The 19943-nt window shown below is 45.9% G+C and overlaps 1 protein-coding gene across 4 annotated transcripts in view; it reads right to left on the bottom strand.

Moving 5' to 3' along the window:
• The window catches only part of WDFY4 (WDFY family member 4), a 1820746-nt gene that overhangs the window by 650048 nt on the left and 1150755 nt on the right, over nt 1-19943 (bottom strand). For all 4 annotated transcript variants that reach the window (XM_069611160.1, XM_069611162.1, XM_069611161.1 and 1 more), the window contains one exon: nt 16633-16675. In XM_069611160.1, the coding sequence (XP_069467261.1) occupies nt 16633-16675 (43 nt within the window). The remainder of the gene's footprint in view (nt 1-16632; nt 16676-19943) is intronic.

Consider the following 19943-nt stretch of genomic DNA (forward strand, 5'->3'; position numbering starts at 1 on the left):
TCTTTACTAAACCTTTACTACCCCCCCTTTGGGGTTTCCATCGAGGAGCTAAAAGGCAGAATTGAAGAATTAAATACTTCACGTGCCCTAGGGCCAAATGGCCTCTCTAATGTGGTGTTGAGAAATAACCCCCCTTTCTGGGCCTCCCCCCTCAAAATACTGTTTGGGAAAATATTGGCTGAGGGTCGAATTCCTACATCTTGGCAGGCTGCCATCCTTATACCTTTTTTAAAAAAGGCAACAGAACCGAACCTGAAAACTATCGGCTGTTGTCTATGTTGGATTGCACCGGCAAGATGTTTGCTGCTTTCATTCTTAAAGAACTGCAAAAATGGACCGAGGGTGCGGGTATATTAGACCAATTTCAAAGTGGCTTTAGAGCTGGATATTCTACCTCGCATAATGTGTTTGTTATGAATGCATTGAGAACCAAAGCCCTGGTACATGCTTATCCTCCGTTATATGCACTCTATGTAGATTTCAGGGCAGCCTTCGACTCGGTAAACCGTTCCCTTTTGTGGAATAAACTGAGGAAACTGGACTGCCCCAAATCTCTGCTATATTACCTAGAACTCTTACACGTGAATAACACGATACAAGTGCGGCTTGACAATCAAGGAGCCGTGACCAAATCCATCCCTCAGATGAGAGGGGTAAAGCAGGGGTGCGTGATGGCCCCCACCCTTTACAATCTGTTTGTATCTGATGTGCCTGAATGTTTGCAGGGTATTAATAACTGTCCCCCAAAGATAGGCACCACCCACTGCTCTATTCTGGTGTAAGCGGATGACTTAGTGATCCTTGATCACACCTTTAGTGGGATCCTAAGATCCGCGGAACAGCTATGGCGATATGCTGAGGCCAACGAACTTGTCATCAACCACAGTAAAACAAACCTGTTATTATATTCTGCAGGAAGAGTGGCTAGGCCTCGCATGATGGTGGGACTGATTGAAATTAAATATACTCTCTCGTACAAATATCTAGGTGAAGAATTTGACCACAAAGGAAACTATTTCACATGCATCCAGGCGGGCAGAACTAAAGCCGCCCAACTCACAGCATTAATATACAAGTTCACGCGCGAACAGAGTGGTTTTTCAATTTGGGCAGCACACCAACTGTATATTCAATGCCTGGTTCCTATGGTCACATACGGTCTAGACCCTCTTATTAATATGAATTTAGGTTGGCTGCAACTTGTGGAGGGCAAGTTTTGGAGGAAAATCCTCGGCCTGCCCCAATGTATCCCTATGGCAATGATCAGGCTGGTTCTTGGAATCACCTCTCTCAGGGCTATAGTTCTGAGAAAGCGGGTGGAATTTTACATCCGGTTTAATAACAATCCTACGAACAGGCTCCTCATGACCATAAAAGAGGATACCGAGGCTGGCAGACAGAAAAAACTTGAAACACAGATCAATGCCTTGCTCGAAGAAATTTGTTGGTCACCTGAATGGGGCAGGGAAAATGAGCGTTTGTTTACCAGCATGCGCATACGCTTAAATCTGTGGGACTGGCAGAATAACCTAACCCACCTTGAAAGCTTGAAAAGCTACAATTTCGTTACATATGTATGTCCTTTACACCTTTATGAAGGCGCAGCCCTTCTTAAATCTTTGCCCGTCGGACAAACTGAGGCGTTTTATTCTACTCCTACGCTTCAATCACCTGCCTGTTTTAGCGGCTAGAGGTCCAGAAATGGGTTTAGTTGTAGCAGAAAGGTATTGTAGAATATGTGAACTCTCCACTGAATCTGAAACTGCCCGCCATGTTCTAACACTGTGCCCTATGATGAGAATAAAATGTATTAAACACCTAGGTGAATTTGTCCACAACCCAGAGTTCATAGAGCAGGCAGACTTTTGGAATCAGTGTGTTAACACCCTAAACCCTAAACTGCATTTAGCACTTTTTCAGGTGTGGCGTGAGGCTTCTATTCGTATGAAAATAAGTACCAGGGTGGCCCCTTGTGTTTAGAGGTTTTCTATTTTCTATTTTAGTAAGTGGATGTGAAAATCCATAGACTGTGAACATGTAAATCTGATTATGTTTATGGGCGTGTTCTTGGCTGGTATGTTTGCCCATTTACTTGTTTTAACCAGGATGTGATTTGATGTGTATTTATGTATATAATGGTCTTTTGTATATATTTTGTATATTTTTGTATTTTTACAATTTATTGCTGTAAATACGTGTAAAGTTTAGTACGTTTGTACAAAACCGTATCACATTAATAAATATATATGTAAGTTTGCTATTAAAAACAGAATTCCAGCACGTTCCAGTGGCACTTTCAAGAGCCAAGCAGGACGCTAATGCAGGAGGATGTTACGTCCTTGCGATGACCACATATTGAAATGGGTTCGACAAGGAAGGGATGGGGAGGAGCAAGGGAGTGAAAAGGAGTATAACGCTACGCAGAGCATGGCAGTTGGAAGATGAGACGTAAACTAGAAGATTACACACCTTAACTGTCTCTCTTGTTGTCCTTTAGTGTTTGCATTCCAACCAATTCCTGGAACAGCTGTAGGGTCGAAGGTGCAATTTCCAAACATCGCCAACTGGTCAGTGACCAGTGTGAAGTGTTTGCCAATTACCAAGCGGTGGAAATGTTCAATCGCCCGCAAGGCAGCCAGGCTCTCCTCAGGTTGAGAGTATGCAAGTTCATGTGTGGACATCGCTCTACTCGCATATGCTTGTATTATTTTGTTGTGTGAAGCATCTGAATGCGTTTGAGCCAGTATGGCATCCAACCCACTGGACTAGCCTCAACTAGAACTTCCAACTGAAATGAATACTCTTTTTTGAAGAGGAGACAGAGATGTTCAGTGGTGGTCATTTAGTCATGGCTATATCTTGAACAATATCCAGCCATACCAAGAAATTATCTAAATTCAGCCATTTGGGACGGTGGTGGGTGCTAGTGGATGGTCTGGACTTTCACTGTGCCAGGAATCATGCCATCTTTGCAGAAAATGTGGCCATGAAATTTAAGATTTTCCTTGTTTATTTAATGTGTCAATGTTGAGTGTTAATCCTGTCTGGCTTGGCATACTCGTAGTACAGTGCAATCATGTTCTGCTTGCGTACAACCAAATATCAAGATATCATCACTATAATTGAATGATTGGACAAACGGAACACTAAGTGACAAATCATGAGATTTCCATGGCAAAGGATATGCAAAAGTTTAGTATTTTGTAATGGAAAAGGCCTTTATGAGTAGCAAATGTGGGAATCGGTTGCCATGCAGGATTGAGGAGAAGCTGGTGTCTAGTTTGGTAAACCGTTCAGCCTTTTTAAGATGCATCACCATACATTCAATGTTTGGTCCTCGGTGCTTCTCTCGGTGCTTCTCTCGTTGGATGGCCATGTTAGGAATGTGCATGTTGATGCAAAGTCTGATTCACCCACCCTCTTGGATAACCACAACCACTGGGTAAACCCATGGCGCGGGGTCCCTTGCCACTTCAATTATGTCTGCTGCAATTAGGCGGTCTAGTGCTTAAGTTACTTTGATTTCTAGGTGGAATCCTACACGTTTCGGATCCTGGGACACCAGTCGGACAGAGCTATTATGTGTAGCTGGATAAGAGGTCCATTGAATTTCCCAAGCCCTGTCTGCAGGAGGGGGAAGGATCTTTGCAGCATCGTTTTTGATATAGGCGAATGTTGTGAGGCAATTTCTTCTCGGCTGCACATGTGCCATGTGATTCTTAAGAGGTTAAGGTGTTTCAGGGTTTTGAAGCAGAGGAGGCGTCAGTTGATCACTGATGTTCTCAGAACATGGAAAACAGAAAGCACGGATGAGTGGTGGTAACGTAATTTACAGGAAAATTGTCCTATGCATTGAAGTGGTTCTGTCACACCCAATTGAAATATTCTAGCTTTTGAGGGTGATAACGTGAGGTTATTTTTGATGAGACAGAATTGCTGTTCATCCATAATATTGACCGTAGCTCCCATGATAATGATGAATTGTATGTCTTGGCCTTGGATGTGCTGGATATGTAAAGTGACTCTCAAGGAGTTTCTGCATACGTATCATCTGTCATGAGGTAGACATATTCATCAAGAGGTCCTTGCACTGTTAATGTGCCGACATGGACTTCCTGTGTGCTATATTGGGTCTCTTCTACCGTCGTGTGTCATATTACTTGACATTGCGTTCCGGGATTCCCTGGATGCTGGAATGGGAAAGGTCGTCCATCTCAGCAGATGGTCTGGAAATGGCCTGGTCATCCGCCTTCGCTGCATCGTTGGCCTAGGGCAGGACATGGGCCTTTCTGAGGGAAGCAGAACCCACATTGATAGCATAGGTGCGGTGGAAGGTCAGTGGATGTTTTCAGAGCTGACGTGCGTTTGTTGGGTGGACGTGTTGTACATGCCTGGTCGCTAGTGCCGCTATAGAGTCATGTTTCTTTAGGGCTTCCATAGTGGCTGCTTTCTAGCCGACATGCCCATGGATCCTGGCTGGGTCGAGTATTTTGTTCAGTCCATAGTGGCTGCTTTCAAGCCGACATGCCCATGGATCCTGGCTGGGTCGAGTATTTTGTTCAGTCCATAGTGGTGGCTTTCTAGCCGACATGCCCATGGATCCTGGGTGGGTCGAGTATTTTGTTCAGTCCATAGTGGCGGCTTTCTAGCCGACATGCCCATGGATCCTGGCTGGGTTGAGTATTTTGTTCAGTCCATAGTGGTGGCTTTCTAGCCGACATGCCCATGGATCCTGGCTGGGTCGAGTATTTTGTTCAGTCCATAGTGGCGGCTTTCTAGCGACATGCTCATGGATCCTGGGTGGGTCGAGTATTTTGTTCAGTCCATAGTGGCGGCTTTCTAGCCGACATGCCCATGGATCCTGGCTGGGTCGAGTATTTTGTTCAGTCCATAGTGGCGGCTTTCTAGCCGACATGCTCATGGATCCATAGTGGCGGCCCATGGATCCTGGCTGGGTCGAGTATTTTGTTCAGTCCATAGTGGCGTCTTTCTAGCCGACATGCCCATGGATCCTGGGTGGGTCGAGTATTTTGTTCAATCCATAGTGGCGGCTTTCTAGCCGACATGCCCATGGATCCTGGCTGGGTTGAGTATTTTGTTCAGTCCATAGTGGCGGCTTTCTAGCCGACATGCCCATGGATCCTGGCTGGGTCGAGTATTTTGTTCAGTCCATAGTGGCGGCTTTCTAGCCGACATGCTCATGGATCCTGGGTGGGTCGAGTATTTTGTTCAGTCCATAGTGGCGGCTTTCTAGCCGACATGCCCATGGATCCTGGCTGGGTCGAGTATTTTGTTCAGTCCATAGTGGCGGCTTTCTAGCCGACATGCTCATGGATCCATAGTGGCGGCCCATGGATCCTGGCTGGGTCGAGTATTTTGTTCAGTCCATAGTGGTGGCTTTCTAGCCGACATGCTCATGGATCCTGGCTGGGTCGAGTATTTTGTCCAGTGGCAATGGTTTCTTGAGGAGGTGCTTTCTGAATGTGGAGGAAGAACGCCTTTCAATTATGCATAGTCGAATCGTTTCTCTGTCTGAAAAAGTGTCATGGGCATTTTGTTTTTGCAGGCAATGCATCCATGGTTTGATGCGTTCTCCAGCAGCACTGGTTCAATGTGTATCTTTCAAAATCCCGGGTGCGTCGAGTTACAAATTCATTAAGGTCATCGCCAGAAACTTAGCCATGGCGACAATAAAAACAATGCCCACTCAGCAGCAACTTTAGTTTCCTAATGGTAGCACCACAGCCCAAGTGGCCCGTTCACCACAAGCATCCCCTCTGCACCCAACAGGCGCTGTCACTGCAATTGAAAAGAGCGTCCGACTCCCAGCAGTCTCACAGAAAACCCAATGCGAGGAGTGAAAGCTGCAGTAAAATGAAAACGGAGAACGGTTTGCATTTTGCATGGAGAAAGCAAGCGGAAGAACGGGCCATGGCGACCATGCAAAAAATTCCCAAGCAGCGACTTTGGTTTCGTAAGGCAGTACCAGCTCCAACAGGCGGCCCTTTCAGCCTGCAGGTTCATCCCCCTCCACGCCCAACTGCCATTTTCATTACAATTGCAAAGAAAGGCCCAGGAAACACTTCCTGCAGCCTCACAGTAAACGTAATGTGGGCAGTGGATGCTGTGAGGGCAATGTAAACAGCTCTCCGTTTTACATTCGGAGAGCAAACGGTAGGAAGGCGTTCAATTGGGTGCTGGAAAAGACTAGTTGGGACGTCTGGGAGCCCATGCAGAGCCCCGGTTATTTCTGGTCTACTTAAGCCTGTATTAAAGCTGCACACATCACACTTTTACAGTACACGTGGCAGTGAGACAGAGCCTCATATCATCTGCCGAGTTTACACAGGAAATCCCAGGCTCAGACCCACACACAAACCATATGGTCAAATTGTATTAGATTGCATTTATTTATGTAGGGTGCGTTCGCCTATATAATGTGCTACAAGGCTCGAAGGTCGATCCAGTGTCATTCACATGTGGTCAGTGGTTCACCCTGGAAATTGCTATAGTCACACTTAAATAGCAAAGAGATGCATTGCAACTCTACTTGTCTCAATAATGTGATGGTCGGCACGCTGTTGGTTGAGCGCAAATAGGAATTCCTATTTAAAGTGACCAGGGTTACCCACATTCCAGTTGGTTGAAATATGCTGTTCACCTTCATTAGTCATTATCCGCGTGAATGAATTCAAGCATCTCTGACATTCGGGGAATACCTGTGTGCAAAGACCAGGGACACGAAAGACATACATTCTGGGAAGGCGCGGCGGGTTCAGCCAGAAGCTGTAAAGGCCTGTGCCTACTATCCTGTGTAGAAGGAGAATGCCAGAAGTGGCATCATGGCTGGTCAATATCAGCATTTCCTTGGGCAAATGCGGGCTACTTTGATGACTTAATGCACGATGCTGCTGTTAGTACTGACCAGTGTTTCTGGGCCAATCCCCATTAAAGCCACCACGTGCCAAATATATTCCCATGAATTCTTTCTTGTCTATTTCGTTTTTAACGCGATAAAGTCATGGAATGTGATTTGCAAATATGCTCCACTTTTTTAATGCAGAGGCCTATAGGTTTCCAGTACAACCACCGATGTTGTGTATCTATAGGTGATGCTATTTTGAATTTTGTACTTAGATTTTCCTAGGTATACATCCCAAAGGAAAGTTTCTACAGGGACTGACCTGAAGTCCCAAAAATAAGTAAATGTTACAACTGGTAGCAAATACAATGGGCTTCATTCCAAGGTGGGCGGTAGGGGATACCGGGCACCGGTAAGGAGACTGGTGCCGGTAATCCCTTACCGCCCAATTCCGAGGTCCCTTAGCGGGAACAGCAAGGGATGTGTGGTCGGACAACACGTCCCTTACGGGTCCCGTTAGGGGACCAGGGCACTAATTACGGGCCTGCCATTACCAGGCCCGTATTTAGCGCCTTCCCCATTCCTATTGAACCCTATGGGGGATCGAATGGGGAATGGCATTTGGAATGGGGACATACCGAGTCCAGCTAGGGCGGAATGTCCTGGTAGGTCCCCACTCCACCATACCGGACCCGGACACGATTTTGGAGGCAGCCATGGCGCTAATAGCGCCAAAGTCGTAATGAGGCCCTATGACTTGTTAAAGGTGAGTTGGAGGCTAATGTAATTCCTGGCGTTTGTATTATTGTCAGTTGCATTATTTGTTAAGAGCTCTTAGAACGTGCATCTTTTTTGATGCTTTGGAATTGTTTGGACGCAGGGTGTCTGTTACCAGAATTTCCTTCTCATAATTGCCTCTGTTTGCCCTTTATTTTGCACATAATTTAGTGTCACAATCAACTAGATGCAACATCATGCAGCCCAATAGGATATGAGCGAACCAAATACAAGATCGACAACTTCCCAGCACATCAGGAAATCAGAGGCATCATCAATGATCACCAAAGGACAGCAGCCAATTGGCTGCAACAAATGAATAGGGTTTCTTCACCTAAAAGGCTTGGAAGTGGAGCACGAGGCAGCGTGGTCTTGGCCACAGGCATAATCTATGCCTCTGCTGTAAAGAGCAAGATTATTACTATTATTTAATTTTAATAATGCGCCACATGCCCATAGGCCTCAGGGCGCACATGAAGACAAGGACAAACAAGACAAGACAGTTTACAGGTTCAAAAACGATTTTGCAGAACTAGTTTTCATGCCAAAGGGAGGAGAACACACTAACAAAACTGATTAGCCAGGACTCAGATCAAAGAGATGACGCTTCACAAGCTTTTTAAAGAGATTGATGGAGCTTGCTGCTCTGATGGAGACTGCTAATGCGTTCCAGGCAAGAGGAGCCTGGACATCAAAGAGTGTTCCACTAAACCTGACGAGCTTGGACCTAGGTTGAGCCATCCCCAGATTATCTTGTGAACGCAGGAGATGGCCCGGTATGTTAGCTTTCGTCTGGTATTTCAGATATAGTGGGGCGATATCTGTCCAGGACTTGTAGGAAAGAGTCAGGATCTTGTGGGTGATGTTGTGTCTGATGGGGAGCCAATGCAATTCCCTCCTGGCATCCAACACATGATGTGGTGGAGTCAGTGTCCAAATCCATTCCCAAGAGCTAAAGAGGACACTGAGGGCAAGGAAAGCTGGCCCACCGGTGCCCTCAGACCCGTGCCCTCAGCTACCCGCAAGAGGAAAGTTTGGGATTCTCAGAGTCTTCCTACCAAGCCACATTCCCCACCCTCGATCAACGTATAAAGATAACACCATTGACTAACAAAATCAGGATTCTTTCCCTCTCTTTCCTTGCACAGGTCCCAGTTATTAAGGGGACCATAATTAACAATCCCAAAGGTTCCCCAGCCCATCTTTACCCTGTGGTTCCAACCATTTCTCTCTGACTGATCCCTTTACTACACAGCCCTAATACTAGTGATACCCTGGTAACCTCTTGCTGCGCAAAACCCATTATTGCATCAACGTCTGCCAAAGCTCCGGCAACCCGAGAAGGAACAGTTGTGAAAAAATGCATCAATCTTGCACAGAGGCTCTTATACCAAGCAGAATTTGCCAGCAGCACCATTTCCATGACTAACCACTGGAGGCAGCTACACCCGGAAGGCAGTCCATAACTGTGGCGTCCCGCTGCCCTCAAACAACTAGCATTCACCACTGTTTTCAGGTTAGGAAAGCTAGCATGCACTTTCCTTTGGTGAGAGGTTCGCTCATGAGGCGGATCAAGCTCCAAACTATTGAGGTTATAACCACAGGTGCAGCGACTGGTGGAAACAGACATCGGACTGAACACAAATCCAAAATAGGGGAACCCTTTTAAGAGTTCAGTCCATGGATCCATAACAGCTTAACGCAGTTGGGGAAAATGTTTTCAAATCCGGCGACCAAACCTTTCATTAAGCCTCCAGCATTGCCACAGCAGAGCACAATTCAGATTTTGCAACCCAGGTGGCAGAGTCCTGGTACTACAAACGCAGCCTTCTGTCTATGCGGGGTATGGGTGTTGTAAGAGAGTGGAGGGAGGAAGGAGACAGTGGAAAAGAACAAATGTCTTACCTCTCGCTAATGTTCTTTCTGATGGATGTATCGCCCATGGATTCCTCATCTTTGATATTCTAGCTCTTAGCCACCAGGGTGCGCATCATGGCTCTTCTTCGACTCCGCTAGGCACCATTACCCGCCACGAGAGACATGATGTTGGAGCCAGTAGATGCATAGCTTCCACTCCCTATGACATTAACTCCCTAGCACTGACATGATTGTGGACCCAGGCCTCAGAAAGCCTTGTAGACAATGCAAAGGGTCTTGAATTTGATCCTTGCAGCCAATGCGAGCCAATGAAGAGATTTCAGGGCTGGAGAGATATGATCCCAGGGCTTGAGGCCAAGGACAAGTCTCGCAGTTCTGTTCTGGATGAGCTGCAGAGGACAGAGGGTGGTTGCAGGCCGACTTAGAAAGAGGCTGTTGCAATAGTCCAACCTAGAGAGAACCAGAGCTCTGGAGACAGTGAGCTTCTGGGGGAAGGAGAGGAAAGGAAGAATACCTCTGAGGAGGTGCAGTTGGTAGTTAGACTTTTTTGAGACTTCAGAGATGTGAGGAGAAAAGGAAAGCATGGAGTCAAAGATGATCCAGAGGTTCTTAACCTCGCAAGTTGGAGCAGGGAGAGGGCCAAGGATGGCCGGCTGAAGAGTAACAGGAAAGGAGGGTGCAGTTGTGACGACCAGGAGGAACTCTGTATTACTGGCGTTAAGGCAGAGGTTGTTGGCGGCGCACCACTCCTGGATTGCAGACAGACATTCGGAGATGAGAGACGGAGAAGAGGTGGTAGAGGGGAGCCTGAAAACAAGTTGTGTGTCATCCACATAGCATTAAAAGTTTGAGCAGAGAGCAGCAATGCAGTGGGCGAGCGGTGCCAGATATTGATTGAAGAGGCAGGGAGAGAGGTTAGACCCATGGAAGACACGACAGGTAGAAAGTGAGATAGAGGAAAGGAAGGACCCAAGTTGGACCTGGGGGGGTCAGATGGAGAGGAAGGAGGTCAACCAGGCCAGGGCCTGATCAGTGATACCCAGATTATCACAGAGGCAATTGCGCAGGATGACATGGTTGACCGTGTCAAAGGCAGAAGAAAGATCAAGTAGGATGAGGACAGATGGGATATTAGAATCAAGATTGGAGAGCAGGTCTTCACAGATGTTCACTAATGTGTGGTAAACAATCTGAAGATGGCCTACAGGGGAGGAGGTAAGTGAGGTGTTCCTATTGGCTGTGAGCTGTGAGCTGTATGACCCAAAATGACTATCACAGAGCACAAAAGTGACTGAAAGTTTCAGTTTAAATTTAAACTGCTTTATGTTACCAAGGATTCCCAGCCTGACAGGGAATATTCACAGCATGTGAATCTATGAACGATCCAATGCTGGAGAAGTAGGTTTTTGACATAGGACAGTAGGTTCTTGATTCACACCGACATCCTGACCGAATACTTGGTATTTTAGTTGAGGTAGGGAAATCCTCTTTAGAGTTAGGGAGAGGTAGGTTTTCTCTTTATTTATGGTATAATAAAAGTTTATGACAACAACCATGCCACCTGTGTGTCAGTCTCCTCCTTCTGCACCCTTACAATACCTATTGGCCTTCTTGGTGTCCCAGTGACTTTACACTGATCTATGTCTCACTTCTTGATTACTTTTTGTCATTTCACCATGGCCTCTTTAGATGAAATTGTTATCCACAGCGTCAGCTGTGAGGAAGATATGCGATATTTGCACCTGTTATGTGTGGCAACAACTAGAATACATGATAAATGAAATGGGGTACAAACAGAATGCATTCCTTTTAGGATCGGGCTAATGGTGTATACTTACGAAGGGCATGATTTGAGAGAAAAGGATGTTCAACTTCACGGACGTGCCACGGGTAGCACACGCTACCCGTGGCTCGCCCTCTGCTACCCCTTGACCTGTCCATGCAACCCATGGGCCATTGGACAAAGAGGCAGTGCCAAGAGCAAATATCTGTGGTGCACCCGAAAAAGGTGGTTGTAAATACAGCTAAACAAGCCACAGCTTTTTTCACCGGGAATCTACATCTTGTTAGCTGGAGAATTAACAGGGATGCAGGAAAGCCCATGAAACCGCCTGCACTAACAGGTTGGCAGTCCATTAGGGAAGAATGCCTGAATGGTTGCGTTCAGAGGCGAGGCTGCCTGTGCAGCTCACACCCAGTATTGTAGCAACAGGAAGGGAATGGGGGCTTGGTCTAGTTAGCTGGGAATGGGTAGGAGCAGGCTGCAGTACTCAGTAACAACACAGCATGAATGCAAATCTCATCAGTGTTTCTCGTCTGCTTTGCAGATCCAGCGGGCCACTGGGCCTGTGATGAGGGGTGTGCCCCAGTGGCTTCTGCTACCAATCCTGCCTGGGCACTGTGTGACCCGACCCAAATCTGCCAGAACTGCATCACAGGCACAATGTAGATAGATGCAAGGTGAGATAATTAATTTACAAGAAGTCACCCTCTGCCTTTGAAGTAAACCATCTGTTGCTTCCTCAAGCAAAAAAAAATATATTGGAAGGATAGCACTTGCTTTGGGAACAAGAGGATGCAGTGCAACATGGGTTCAGTTCCTGTTTCAGTGCTTAGAAGCTGGAGGAGGCTGCCATTAAGCAACATATAACGGACCAAAGAAAATAATAAAATTGGCCTTTTCTAGGGGTGATGTCATGGAGCTGCTGCTGCTGCTGCTAACATTTTAAAATAAACCCCTGCAATTACTGTGACCTGCAACTCATCCGTCCCCTCTATCTCCCAACGAACAAAAAAACGGTGGGTTACTTACCAAATAAGCAAAACAGAAAGGTGATGGCTGGAAGGTTTCAAATCATTCATAACCACTGACACATCTTTGAGTTTCAGGTGTGTGCTTGAGGCTCAGTGTTACGTAGGCTGGCACTGGAGACTTAAGACGTTGTACTAGTGACTAACAGATGTTGGAAGACAGTGTTTGCGATGTAATGTGTTGTCAGAGAGTTAAAATTAATTGAATGCTGATATAAAATGTTTGAGGAGGGTAATTGAAACTCCCGCTGATAAGGTGTTGAAAGAGGGTACTGGAGACTTAAATTGCTAGTTTTCTTGAGGTTGATTGGGTTGGAGAATGCTGGAGACTTAAGTTGCTGGAGGGTGGCACTGTGTAAACACGAAGGTGTTGGAGCAAGGCATTGGAGGTGTAAAGTGATGGAGGGCGGGAGTGGGTGCCAGACATTTAAAGCTGTTGACGGAGGGCCCTTAGCAACTCTCAGTGGATGGTGGGTTGTTCATGGTGAAAATGGTTAGGGGATATTCAGGCTCTGGGTGACTGGCGGAAGTGGGTTGCTGTGCAATGATTCAAAGTGCACTTTTGACAAGAAAATCCCTGCACATATTGTCCAAGTGGTACAGCCTCGGATTGTCTTCTGTTTGGACGTGTATTGGTCAGTTGCAGTTTCCAGTCTCTGGCCAGACACTTGGTAGGCACTGGATGTCTGTGCTTTGGGGTTTAGGCCTCTTCTAGATGCCTTGTCTGTTTACGGTTTAGCCTGTTTAGCCTGTGTCACATCTAGACAGAACGGGGAAGATTAGCCTGCATCACATCTATAAAGAATTGTGAAGATTAACCTGTCTCATCGAAACAGAGTTGTGAATGTTAGCTTGCCTCAAATCTAGGCAGAACGGCAGGGATTGGCCTGCGCCACATCGAGACAGAGCTGCGAGGATTGGCTTACATCGCATCTGAACAGAACTGTGGGGATTGCTCTGCGTCACATCTGGACAGATTTGGAATGATTGGCCTGTGTTGTATCTGGAAGGAGTTGTGGGGATTGGCCTGTGGCACATCTAGGTGGAATGGTGGGGATTGGCCTGCTTCGCATCTGGACGGAGTTGCGGGGATTGGCCTGCGGCACATCTAGGTGGAATGGTGGGGAGTGTCCGCATCGCATCTGGGAGGAACTGTGAGGATTAGCCTGCGTCGCATCTACACAGAACTGTGAAGATTGTTGCATCCAGACAGATGTGTGAATATTGGCTTGCTTCACATCTGGACAGGATTGTGAAGATTAGCCTGCATCGCATCCAGACCGATTTGTGAAGATTAGGGACACGTCACATTTAGACTATGACATTAATCATGTGTATCACTATATAGAATTGTGTAGATTAGCCACATAGAAGAATTTAGAGATTTGCTAATGTACTGACCACCCCGCTCCTGCTCCCTCCTACGCACCACCATACATTATACATGCCCACTGGGCTTGCCAACCTATTCACTAACACACTCCCAACACAAGTAAAACAAGCTTACAACAAAAAACCTGGACACTGGACCTTACCCATATGGATACAACAAGCCAGCTATGTGATGCCACTTACTGTTTTGTCAAGGGGTGAAAGGTTGTGTGCCATCACTTCACATTAGGTCACTTGGGGTAGGGCCAAATGACATCACTTCCTGTGATGGCATCTGAGGTCAAGGGTTGTGTGATGTCACTTATGCTACCCCTGGTATTTTGGTGAAATTAGATCCCTGTTCTACTCACTGGAGAATCTAACTCAAAGGCTGCGGAAAAGAATAAATTATAGGGTGTCAAGTTTTTCCTATCTAATAGCGATCAAGTGAACAATAATGTATAGGGTGCACTTATTTGCCCAGAGGCCTTAACAGCACACCTTGACTAGCATGCCTAGAAGAGGAGATTCCTTTTACCGCCTTCACAGCGCTATAGCCCATCCCCAAACAAAGTGCTAGCTAGGCAGGCTTGTGGCAGTGCCAGTCTCTCAGTGAGTCGAGTTCCGTGATATGTGATTGGTTTCTCTCCTTTAAACACATGTTTAGGATTATAGCATGCCGTTTACCTCTCGACTCCCAGCCATAGTGTGAGGGATATAGCAGCTGGCGGTTTCTTGGCACTCTTAACATTGTCTCAAAGTCTCCGCATTAAAGGATCCCACAGTCTGTCTGGGATATCGCTCTCAGGTTACTCTCAGGGAGATGATGTTCCAACTCAATCGCCAAGATATAGCTCGCTTTGCTGTAGTTCAGCACCAAACATTCTTAACCTCTGGCTTGTTCGCCTTCCTGTAGCAAGCAGCATGCAGTCACACATCCCATTTGTCACTCTGCTGACCTTTCAGCTCTCTCACTTGTTTCAGAGTGTTCAGCACTCTCACATGTCTTGGCTTTCTCTGGCCTCTTCGCATTGTCGGTCCTCTCAGCTCGTTGAGCGCATTTAGCTCTCCCAAACCTCATGTGTCTTTCGGGGCTATTAGTATTCTCAACACTTCGACAGTCTCAGCCTTCTCGACTCTCCTGTACCTCACTTGCTTCGTTGTTCATTAGTTCTTGCTCTCAGCCGGTTCCTCAAAAGTGCCACAATTCTTTTGGTGTCTTCACCCTTTGTATATGGTTGTTGATCCTACCTTCCTGACCCTGCTTCGTACTGATCCCAGTTGAATGAGGTTTCTCTTGGTCCCTTTGACTGGCTGTTAACACTTATGGAGCCCCTAGTCTGACCTGTACGATCTTGCTGAAACTCAAACTCTCTGATTTTCAAAAGCAGGCAGGTATTTTGAGGTCTGGGTGAAGCCTAACCTATGAGACACAGTTCCATGCCTATCTCCAAAAGGGCCTGCTATTCCGGTACACTTAGGTGTAGACCCTTAACACCGACCCAGCTCATCGGGAGGGAAGGCACCACTATAAAAACCCACAAAGGCTACAGTGGGGTGTGGAAATTGGAGTAGAGGAGCTGTGAATGGATGAGTGGAGCAGTTGGCATTTCAGGAGGAGTGGGACATGCAGGAGGAGTTGGGGGTTGCAGTGGGATTTGGAGGCCTGTAAATACCAGTGGTCGAAGTGGGCAAGAACGGTTGGAAGCAGTGTTCCTATACTTTAAAAAAAAAAGTTTTACTGTTCATATACTTTTCTTTTTAAAAGAAACCGTTCCGGAATGGTTTACTTTTAAAATATAAGTGTAGGAAGAAGTTTAGACTTGCACTTTAGTGCACTGCATGAACATTCCCTTAAACAGCAGGTGTGTTTGTTTGGGGGTTTGGATTGCGTGTGGGAGGGGGTGTGGCAATGGGGTTGTGGGGAGCGGGGGCAGGGCAGCAGGGAACATGGTTCCACTCCTTCTTTTCGTACACTTAGACCACTGGAAAATACACTTTTTGGAAATAATCTTTAGTGTACATGGTAAATACCCTTTTGCAAAGACTGTGAAGTTGGAATGAAAACAGACTAATATAAGATTCCCTTCTTTTTAAATGTAATAGTTCAAAATGGTGTCTGAAGCTTTCTAAAGTGGCAATTATTCAATCTCACTCGCTGTTTTGAAATGTCAGTGTTTGGCCTAAATGCTCGCTCACTCACTCACTCACTCACACATGGAAACGAGGAGTGGCACGGGATTTTAATGCTATGAGGTTCTCGGATGGTCCGCCCGGAGGGAAAGCAGCACGTTCCTCACTATAATGGCACCAGCGTAGCCTTCGCAGATTTGGTAATAAAGGGTGATATATGTATAGACTTTGTGATTTTGGTAGAACAATACGTTAAACTATTTCGGAACAACTGCCAGTTGCACGCAATTCCACTCAGCGGGAGAACTTTGTGCTCCAACCAGTTATAAGACAGCCGGAAGTAAGGCACAGGCATTGCAGCAGTCTTTCAAAGCACAAGCAATATGCGATGTTGGGGAGTTAGCTAAATAAAACTATGAGCATTTGGTTACGTATCCTGACAATGGAGTTTATTAAATAGCCCAACTGTGATAATAGCGAATGCAATGCATCTAGGTGCATAGTCGGATTAGTATCCAACGTTCACGTGTTTGTCCATGTATTCTAAAAATGCGTTAAACACTGGACATTTTGCAGCTACAAGCTGAGGTTTCACCATAGTTTCTTCAGCTTTCTTCCCTGTAGATTTGAACATTTCTAATGGGTGAAAGGTCATGAATTATATCAATGGACACTAACGAAACACTAGAATTGGCATGTTTGTGAGATGCTGTTTCTGGCCTTGTGTTGGCAGAGTGTACTGTCCAGACCCCATCCTCTCTGCGTGTGCCCAGGAATAGAGACACCCATACTGCTCCTACCTTGATTTGCCTTGCAGTCTTGCAGCACCCCCAGCTGGTGGATCTGAAAAGAACACATTGGAGGATAATTACCTTTTCTACCATGCCAGTATGGCGAACTTTCTCAGCAATATTGTTTTTTATTACATACACCATGCAACACTATTTCAGTGAAGAAAACATACACGTTTCACAGTACTATACTGTATGCTCCAATTATTGTGTCAGAGAAGACTTCTGGGTAAAGTAGAGAATCTTTTTTTGGGGCAAATAACTCCTGTGTGGCAGAGCTAACAGCCCATATAGGCTTCAGCTATGGTGAGTAAAGCCATTAGCACCCCCAGTCATCAGTCTCTGAGCCATGTACACAATCCGGCAAACATGGTGGTGCTCCAAACACAGTAGGATGAGAGACCAATCCCAGTTCCTGGATTGATCACATTCTCACAGGGCAAGCGATCAATACATCTTTCTAAAATGCAAGTGTAGGATGAAGACACTGAGGTGCAGAGTACACTGGGGACCTAAAAGCAGGGGTCTGCAACCTGCTGCTCCCCAGATGACTCCCATGATCCTTCAGCATTGGCTAGGCTGACTAAGGCATTGGAAGCTTTAGTCAATAACATCTGTAGAGTAAAAGGTTGCTGATCCCTGATATAAAGGCAAAGGGTTACACCAGCCCCGGGGCAGGCATATAACCTGCAGCTCCAGTGCCATACCACCTGGAGGGTCATCTTAAGGAACGTTGGGGCGCTGGGCACAGATGCTTTTGGGCCCTGCCCTCACCTCTCCCCGAACCAAAGAAATGAAGGGATCCAGAATCCTCTAGTCGGGCCCCCAACCACAATGTGATCGCAAGCCATACCTTGATATGCAGCCTGCAGCAATCAAAATATGCATAGGTTCTCCCTTCCTGACCCCATGCCCTCTTCAGACTTGCTCAAATCAGAATAATAACCAAGTGGCATTTCAAGGGCAACATTATCAGTCCACAACGATGGCACTGTGTACTACCATGGGTACCGGGCATGTTTTAAAAATAGCAACCCCGAGGAGAGTGTCGATCAGTAGCAATATGAAAAAGGTGCACACACCCCAGCATGTGCAGAGGACTCATTGTGAAAGTATGTGAGTTCATGTAAACGTGCTCAAGCATGGAGACAGATTGGAAGCAATGAGACATGTATATATACCATTGCATAGGGCAGTGGATATACATCAGAAGCTTCCGAAAGGTGTATGTATGCCAACATAGATTGAGATTAGAAGGAAGATTTGGTTTTCAAGCTTTATTGCTATTAGCCAGAGAAGAAACACATGACGTTGTGGTGTGCCATACATCAAGGCCACTATTACTACCCACGAAGCAACACTACAGCTAAGTAAACCATGAGAAAGACGTTTTTGAAGAGCATACACTGAGAACAAAAACACTCTTAGAGGCTGACAATTCAGACATGTGCAGAGATTGGCAATTTTGACAGGTTAGGCACCACAAGATTGAATGAGCTGCCACGACCTCACACACTGGTTAAGAGGTGAAGCTGGACCTTGAGGCAATCTGCAATTTCTGCACTTGACACATTGCTTCCCAGTTCTCACAGAGCAAGGTGCAATTATTAGTGAATGTTTGACTTTCATGAACTTAAATATTACCCTGTTGCGTAGAACTGACTTGGAAAGTACACACATCACCCAATATAAGGATATGAGCCTCAACACATTGGCTCACCAGCTTTGAATATGACTACCTGATCACATCACCCGGCTAACACTTGATGCTGTTTATTAGGGGTGGCTACCAGCTTTTACTGACGTGTTTGAGGGAACTAAACTCAAAACCTTCCTCACATGTATGCTGTGTTACTTTGTATTGCTAGCACTATCGGGTCCAGGTAGATTGTTTTGTAGGAGTTACTATCACCAATATATATATATAAAAATCACGTTTATCAACTTCAAAGACAGGAAAGCTGTGTTTTCTTTGCTGGAATTCGGTACTTTGATCTGACATAGGAACACAAATCTCTGTTCTTACAACAAATGTATCAATATGCATTTCAACTTCCAGGAGTGTATGTGATCAATATATCCCCCACAGGAATGTGAACATGCTACATGAAATATGCTAGAGTGAACTGACACACTGGGCCAGATTCTCAAAAATGAGTGCAAATGTAAAAAACGCAGAAGTTGCACTTTTTTCATTTGCCCTAATTTTAGGAATGCGCAGGTCACCTTATACTCAAAGCTAACCTGCACATTTCAGGGCTGGCTTAACAGTAGTCCAGCGATGCACTGCTCAGCCCCCTTAAGTACAGTAGTGCTCCAGACACTAATATACTACAATAATAATAATTTAGCATTTATAAAGCGCTACAAAACTTCAGGAATCTGAGCGCTGCTTATTACCCACGGTGTGTCGACCTTGGAAGGATGAAAGGCTGAGTTTGGCCTTGCCGCGATTCGAACCTACCTCAGAAGGCCCTGCACAGATGTCAAAGCGAGCGCTCTACTGGCTGTGCTATCCGACCAGCTACAGACTCCCAGCACCACGTGCGTGACTGAAGAATATTTCAGAGTGACAGGCTCTTAAAGAGCCTGCCACTGTGAAATGTGGTAAAAAATGAAAATACATGTCTATCCTTTGTTCTAAGTGGGACCAGTGGCTCAGACCTCTTGTATTCCACTCAAAGAAAATGCATAAAATGTTCCGAAATTAGCCTATTGTGCATTGGGCCTTCCTCTGTTCCTAGTCTTTCATTTTTGCGCATTTCAAAGCGCATCTCATTTAAGATTTTGGGATGCACATTTGCCCTTATTTGTGCAATTGAGCAAAGGGAGCGAAAAAAGGGAGTCTGAATGTGCACATTTTCACAGTTGTACAAATAAAGGTTTGAGAATCTAGCCCACTGTGTGCAGAACAGTGAACACAGAAAGCTTTACATGATCAATTGATCAGAACATAACACTTGTGAACAGGTTTAGAGCTTCAGCTGTGCACCAGAAAGCATCCTGGTATGTTTGCAAAAAATGGTCATTGACTTCTTTGAATCAGGCGGCCATGTGGTTCCCGTTATCCCCTCCCTCCCCCACACTCGGACGCTGGTGCCTCGGGGCACAAGCCCCTTTCTCCCTCCCATAAAGACACCTCTGACCACCTGTTAAATTCATGAAAGCCTGAGTTTATCAACCTGAAAGCAGTGAGGACAGTTAAGGCAGTGTTTGGGCCTTTAGCAGCATTATAGTCCTCAGCTGCAGGCTACACTGGTCTTCTGTTGAAGTCTGTAGTTTAGTTCTGATGTCTATATGCATGTATGTATGGATGAGAT

This window comes from Ambystoma mexicanum, chromosome 8 (assembly GCF_040938575.1).
Source record: "Ambystoma mexicanum isolate Mex_15411 chromosome 8, UKY_AmexF1_1, whole genome shotgun sequence".
Classification (NCBI taxonomy): Eukaryota; Metazoa; Chordata; class Amphibia; order Caudata; family Ambystomatidae; genus Ambystoma; species Ambystoma mexicanum.